The sequence below is a fragment of the Cornus florida genome, unplaced genomic scaffold (assembly GCF_030987335.1).
Source record: "Cornus florida cultivar Cherokee Brave unplaced genomic scaffold, ASM3098733v1 CherokeeBrave_3.0.0_Hap2_Chr11, whole genome shotgun sequence".
NCBI classification, from domain to species: domain Eukaryota; kingdom Viridiplantae; phylum Streptophyta; class Magnoliopsida; order Cornales; family Cornaceae; genus Cornus; species Cornus florida.
Window position 1 is genome coordinate 91,007,353 of NW_026775581.1, and position 7,964 is coordinate 91,015,316.

Sequence of the window (7,964 nt, forward strand, 5' to 3'; positions counted from 1 at the left end):
TTTTCATCTTAGAAAACTGGACTACACACGCCGGCCTAATGTTCTCGGAATAATTGCATGTTTCAAATTATAGAAATTGATTAAGATGAAAGAGAAATAGTAAAATCTATTAATTAAGTACAAATAATGATACCCAATTGCTTTTTATCAATTAAAAGAAGATGATCTACATACCAATATCAGTACTGTCCATGGATTTTTTTTTTTTGGGTACATCAAACCAATAACAGTCAATTTTTACTCTATGTGAACGTAACCCTAATTATTTAGCAAATCATGTACAATTTGTTTGTTCTAACTTATGTGTTTATATATTTTTGTGTTAATTTTCACAACAGACTCAATATTATCTGTTGTTAAAATTTAAAATAATAATAATAATAAATCAGAGAACAATTTGGGTTATTCATAACCAAAATAGAAAAAACAAAGAAAAAATGAGAACTTGTTGACTTCATTTTTTAAAAAATAATCCTAAAAAACTTAGGAAAAAAAAAACTATTTTAAAAAGTCATAAAAGACAGTATTATGAGAATAATTGATTTAATTAATTAATTGAATTAGCACAAGTCTTCCTCTTTCAATTCAATTGTGAATAAATCCTGAGCGCTGGTGCTGTGGGCTGTCCCTGTCAGCGCTACACACGCGTCTTATTCTGACTCCTAGCTCCAACACTCTGTATTATGCGGTCAAACCTTGCCTAGCTAGCTAACAACAAAACTATAATCTGTATGGTAGCATATACCTATCATATATATATGTGTGTATGTATGTATGTTATATTATGATCGATGATGATAGTGGTAATTAATTGGAGGAGGAAGAGAATTGGATTTGCGATCCAGGTCATTGATTTGGTCTTGGGGCCCCTCAAAAAAAAGTTCAACTATCCAAAACTTTCAAGTCAATTATCAAATTTCTCTATGTGTTAAAATTTAATAATTAGAAGAAATACTATAATTATTTTAGAAAAATTATAATATATAAAGAAATAAAAATTATGAAACCTTCTTATTAGTTGGGATTTTAGACAACCGCCTAACTCGTCTATAGCTCAAGCCATCCATGGGTAAAAGTTATTAATTAAGATGGGCTTTCATCTAAGCTGCTGTCTTTAGTGTTGAATTGAGTTGTGTAATTACAATGCATAACTGGATCTACTGTCATCGATGATAGAAATTGAGACCAATATCATAATGTAATAACTATAGAAATAACACATTTACGAAATGTTATTATAATCACCCTCACACAATATTATTCGTTTTTTACTCTTTCGGACTAGAGACTTTTCAGAGGATTACTCATTCTCAAGTTAAGCAGGCTTAACTCAGTAGTTTTGGTGGGTTCACGATTATCACAGCTTTAAAACGCGTTGTGTCATAAAAGTGTGTTGAATCTATGTATAGAACTTGTCCCATCCACACTCAGACAATGTAAGATTGTGCACTTATAGCTCGCCTAGTATAGTAGCCTACTAGTGTCACCTGTACACGCTCACACGCACCTACTTATAAGGTCGCTATAATTATTCTAAAAAATCCTATATAAATATCAATAGTGTTTAGAGTAAGATGTTAATGTTAAAGGTACTCGTCCCACATCTAATTTCAATAATATATATATATATCTATATATATGGACGAGTAGACAAATAACTGACCAGTTGTATACTTATAATTCTTTGTTTAAGTATTATTTAATATTATTTATTTATTTATTAGATTAAAATAACATTTCCAAGTAACATAATGTTTAAAATAGGGTTTTTGAGATCACACAATATTACAGTATCCATGTAACATAGCTTTTGAGAATGATTTTGGTGATGGGACTTATATTATGCAGACAATAGAGAGACAGGTCCGTGTATGGGTGTGTAAACAGTTTAAAGATACCTTGCAACTCGAGACATGTATGTCAGAACTTGAATTCTGTTGTTCACTAGAACCGGTTAGCTAGCAAGCTGATAATTAATAAGGATGGATAATAATTATGATTAATTAGTTGCTTTGCAACTTTAGTAGAGTATAACTTTATCAATTTTTTTATTTTTATTTTTAATCAGAGTAAATTATCAATGATATTTATAAATCAGGTTTCAAAATGTTTGTATAAATGTATAAGATTGTAGTGCACTTGGTACCTTTTATATTCCATATATAATTTGCATTGTGAGTCGAGATTGCTCCAATTTTATCTTTTTTAGATCAGGTTATTTTCAATTTCGAACTCCTTATTTAATTTGATTCCTAGGTCTTTTCAAGGATTATGCCACTAGGGTTTCGATTTATTTCATTAATTCAGTCAACTATATATAAAGAAGCCACGCCAAACCTAAGAGTAACCCATAGGACACAAGTAGCTAGCAAAGAGGGAACTACTCCTGGACATCAATCAGTAGTATATTACACACATATATCATTGATCTTTAGCTTATGGTTTATACACATATATACAAACACCAATATTAACGCTAGTTGGATCTATATATATACATGGAAAGAAGATATTGTTTTATAGTAATTTATCAAATGAAGTGTGAGAGTGTAAGAGTAACGTTAACTCAATCGAGGAGGAGAAGATGAAGAAGTTCAAAGAATAGACCCGAAGGATGCGGGGAAGAGACACGTGTTGTTCTTACAAAAGCATGTGGACCCCACCCTCCCTAGATTGACAGATAAAGATAAGAGTTTGCAGACGATAGTGTTTGCATGTGGGTTTTAGAAAATTGAAGTAACCCGTTCTCTCTCTCTCTGTCGTGTTATTACATGCCAGTCCAGTTTAATTTTGCCAGCTATCTCTTCTTTCTCATATGCTTTGGAGTTGATGGTATGAGAAATACTATTAAGAGAGTACGTATAAGTGTTATTAAATAATTTTTTTAATATTTTTAAAAATAAAGTAAATTATTTAATTATTTAATATATCTTTTATTTTCGTAAATAAATATATAATTTCACAAGTGAATTCTCTTAATAATATTCTCGTAAATAGGTATATAATGGCACAAGTAATATATTATTTAAATATTTAACAAAAAAAGCTAGGGATGCTAAACCCTTGATATATTAAACTCAGCTACTCCAATTCACATCGTAGTATAGACCATCTATGTACAAGAATGTAAGTTTTAACAAAATTATTTATATATACCGAATAGATTCTCTCAAAATTTAAATTTATTGTCTTACCACTCGAGTTTTTACCATTAATATGATATCCCAAATCAATATTAGCAATAGTAAACCAAAAAAAACACTAAAGTGAAGAAGATAAACCAAGTGATATTAGTATTGTGTGTGTGTGTGTGTGTATATATATATATATATGTATGTATATTATATAAAAGAAAGAGGACCCATCCACCGCCCAAAAGCAGCACACTGCAGTCTTACCTGATTCAAACCCATCACCGATCTATATTCTCAATCTAACCCTAACCCAACAGTAGTACTAACTCCTAGAAACCCGTCCTCACATCTTCATCCCTCCCCAACCCTTTAACAACAATCATCAAATGAAACCCAAAAAACCTTAGAAACAACAACCAGCATATGGGGAGTATATTCAGTTGATGATTTGGTGGCTGACACCCAAAAATCCACTCATTATCTTCTATCTACTCAACCCTATTTGTACTTTGATCCCATTAAACAAACCCCAAAAAAGGCAAACGAGAAAGAGAGACACCCTTAAAGTCTTCTTAACTTTCTTTTTCCTCCTACTTTCTTTCTTTTTGAATCATTACTCCCTTTACTTATAGCTTCCTTGTATCCAAATTTCCTTTCTTTTTTTCTTTTTTCTTTTTCTTTTTCTCATTTCACTTGAGTTGTTCTTTGTATGCGAAGATTGAAATTGTGGGGTTTGATCGAGCTAAGAAAAACAAGGTATAGCTAGCAATTCAAATCAAACAACAATGGATCAGATAACGCCTCCGGGGCATGGCAATTCTCTCCCACCTCCATTTCATACCAGACCTTTCAGCCTTCAACATCATCACCAGCACCAATTTCACCACCACCAACAGAATTCGGAAGACGAGCAGAGCGGCACGAGTGGACTAAACATGGGACAGAAGCGGGATCGAGACGAGAGTGACAACGACAACATCAACGGCAGTGAAGGCAAGGACAGCATGAACGGATCCGGAGGAGACGGAGATAACAACAGAAGGCCGCGAGGGAGACCTGCCGGATCCAAGAACAAGCCCAAGCCGCCCATCATCATCACTCGTGACAGCGCCAACGCGCTCCGCACCCACGTGATGGAGGTTGCAGACGGGTGTGACATCGTGGAGAGTGTCGCGACCTTCGCCCGGAGAAGACAGAGAGGGGTGTGCATTTTGAGTGGGACTGGTACTGTGACCAATGTCACACTCAGGCAACCGGCCTCACCCGGTGCAATTGTGACATTACATGGGCGGTTCGAGGTCTTATCTCTAGCCGGCTCATTTCTGCCGCCTCCAGCTCCGCCTGCAGCCACAGGGTTGACCATATATCTGGCGGGCGGACAAGGCCAAGTGGTGGGCGGGAGCGTTGTCGGGGCACTCCTAGCATCCGGGCCCGTGGTGATCATGGCGGCCTCGTTTAGCAATGCAGCGTATGAGCGGCTTCCGCTGGAAGAGGAAGAGAATTCACTCCCGATGCCCGGAGGTCAACTTGGATCTCCGGGAACTGTGGGACAGCAACAGCAGCAACAACAACAGCAACAACTCTTAGGAGAGCCATCGCTTTTTCACGGCGTGCCTCCAAATCTCCTCAACTCCATTCAAATGCCAGCGGAGGCCTATTGGGCGACCGGTCGTCCTCCATTCTAACAAGTCTCTCCTTGAAGGGTTATACTTCTTGATTCACTCTCTTTCATTTACCAAGAAATTTTAGCAACATTTTTAGGTATGTAGAAGAATTTGGGTTGTTGAGCCAGAATTTCATTCCTCTTTCTTTTCTTTTTTTCTTCTTCAGTTTTACTTTTTGTTTAATTAAGTTTGATCATTAGATGATATGCCTGCCTTTTTAATTGAAGAAGTTTGTAAATTCTTAGTTTTCACAGTGAGTTGGAAGTATGATGCATGAGAATAAGAGTAGCAATCTGTTCTATAATTGATAAATAAGATCATTATCAAGAGCCAAAGCCACTTCCCCAACCCCAAAAATGATGTCTAGTTTGACCTCTTTTGTGTCTTTTACACATTCATCATGTTCTCTACAAAACCCAATCATTATATCATTTCAGCTCTCTATAGTTTTTAGCAACAAATTTATAATCAAGATAACATAAGACTATCTATGATCATCATATTTGTGAATAGTAGAAGAAAATATACCCCCCCCCCTCTCTCTCTCTCATCTCTCTCTCTCTCTCTCTCACACACACACACACCATTTCAACTCTTTTGTTTCTTCTAACTCATATATTAACATCGTGCTGCATTCATTACTTTCCTTGAGATCTCATTGTCATTGTTTACTAGTTGATTGTATGTAGCAAAGTTTGCTAAAGCTAACTTCTTTTCAAATTATACTTGCATTATCTGAGTCTCCCTTGAGCCATTGATGAAATTCAAGCTAGTCCATATCATATTTTGATAATTGACTTTATCTTAAAAACTACAATAAAATAAAATAAAATAAAAAGATTATAAAACAAATTTTTTTTAAATGAACCCTTAATCTTAAGCTTTAAACCAAAAATTTGACGTTTAATTTGTGTCTTGTTTTTTTAATTTTTTAAAAGATTCGGTTTTGGCAAGTGTATTATTTATTTTGTTTGTTCAAACTAATGTTCTAACTTGAATCATTCATTTTCTGATTTTGAAGCATGATATTCGAATTTTTTGCCTAATAGAATTCAGTCATGTTAACAACTAAAATTGAGATGAACTCGATTGACTCTCTCTACAGATGGATTAGTTATGTGATTCTTTGAAAACTTAATAAGTAAAAGAAAAACGAAAAAAAAAAAAAAAAAAAAAGTTATCACAGTTGAGTCTTAGTTTGCTTAGTGAAAGTATAACTGACTTGGGTTGAAGAAGAATTGAAAATGTAATAAATATGAATTTTGCTGCTTATATTGGTATGCATTACCAAAAATAATTGAGTCACTTCAATAAAAACAACTACTACTACACTAAAAGCCTCCAAAAATTCCATTACAAGTAGCAAAAATGAGAGAGAGAAATTCAATTCCCTTGTCTTGAAAAGAGTAGTAAGGAACATGAGAATGTGGAGCAATAAATGTTCCTTTAAGGGTTTGCCCTAAGTACACCCTTTACCGGCCAAAAGCCTTAATGACGAGAGGAACACATTATATCATAATAATGACTTTATAATAATGAAAGTTCTATATATATATATATATATATATATATATAGAGTAGAATTATCACTATGTTTCTTTGTTGTGTTACTTAGCTGTCCCTCAAAGCTATTGATGAGATTCAACGGACGTGGGTGGTAAACTATTTAGGATGAAAGAAAGCAGGTGCATGTGTCTTAGTGTGTGTGTGTGTGTGTGAGAGAGAGAGAGAGAGAGGTATGGGCTTTGGAGTTTCCATATTTTGTGTTTATGAATTTGAGAGTATTTGGGTACTGGTTTACACGTGCACTGGTCTGAAGAAGCTCCTTTTCGAGGCAAAGTAGCAGTTACATTCATTCAACAGCTGATGAAGCAAAGACAAAGTGGTCTAACTTGAGCGTTATATAGTCTCTCTCTCTCTCTCTTCCCCTCTTTCTCTCTCCTCCGGATTCTAGGAAATGGGTATTGGGCAACTTTTCAAAGTTGCAGCTGATGAGATTCTTTGTGCATGCTTCAACTCAAAGTCTCAAACTCACCCTCATGCACTCATATGCTCTTTGCTTCCTTTTTTTGTAACACCTCATGTAGGCTGTATCTAAGACCTCTCATTAATCTTATCCATTTCTGCGACCTTTCTCTTCTACCAAAACGACTTTTTTTTTTAACCTCTCTTTACTGGTTGAATATATGATTTTATCTCGACTCCGATTGTTTGACAACTCAATATATAGGAACTGATATTAATATATATATATATATATATATATATATATATATATATATATATATAACACAGTAAATCAGATTAGTGGGTTGTATCATTTTGGTTACAATTCTCTCTCTCGGACGCACACATTGTCGGCTATGTTCATCTTCCTCTTCATTAATTCTATATAGTGTTGTTTTTTTCTTGTAGGACTATAAGCAGATTATTGACTTTTGATCCAGTCTGTGACCCATTTCTATGTTTTTTTTTTTTTTTTTTTGCGCTTTAGTTGGGAAATTTTTAATTATTTATTTTATCTGGGACCTCGTGGGACTCAATATTCAAGCTCCAAATTTGCCTTCCCATCTACCCCTTTTTTTAATGACTAGCTGTGGCCTCATCTTACAAGTTTGTACACTTTCAGTTTGAGATTGCAAGTTTCATGCGGTTAAGGTATCCATCAAGACTATACATATATAGATATATATATAGAGAGGGAAAGGCTGTTCATATATACTCTGGTAGAGATGTATAATTGTATTTTGGTCCACCATGCTTGTATTTAATATGTTTAATGTCCTAGTAGCTTTGTCCGATTTGGTGCATGGTAGGTACCAGCTGTTTTGGAAAGCAGATAACTAGCCTCCCCAATTTTATCATCATTATATTTAAGCACAAGCTAATTATTATTATTATTATTATTTTAAGGGTCTTAAAACACTAGCATTTTGATGTTTGACATTGCTGGGTTGTCGGTTGATAATGACCTCTTTGAAAAGAATACTTCAAAAAATGTGAAAAAAAAAAAAAAAATTGGTTTCGGTTACACTGATGGGATGGAAAGGGTTTAAGAGAAAGAATATGACGAGAACAATATATTTCAACCATTCAAAAAGAAGAGGGATTCAAATCCGGATGAGAGAACTGAAATGTGTGTTTGCTTCACTATTCAAATATATAC

At 34.4% G+C, this 7,964-nt stretch overlaps 1 protein-coding gene across 1 annotated transcript; it reads left to right on the top strand.

Annotated features, from left to right (window-relative positions):
- Positions 1-3,536: 3,536 nt before the first annotated feature.
- On the top strand, positions 3,537-5,051 carry LOC132284839 (AT-hook motif nuclear-localized protein 24-like). The gene has a single exon (XM_059786972.1). It carries the CDS (start codon positions 3,920-3,922, stop codon positions 4,817-4,819), a length of 900 nt encoding a protein of 299 aa, XP_059642955.1. The 5' UTR covers positions 3,537-3,919; the 3' UTR covers positions 4,820-5,051.
- Positions 5,052-7,964: the final 2,913 nt, after the last annotated feature.

Bases quoted from the DNA above. Each gene is read 5' to 3' on its own strand.
- LOC132284839 (XM_059786972.1), top strand. From the start codon at position 3,920: ATGGATCAGATAACGCCTCCGGGGCATGGCAATTCTCTCCCACCTCCA.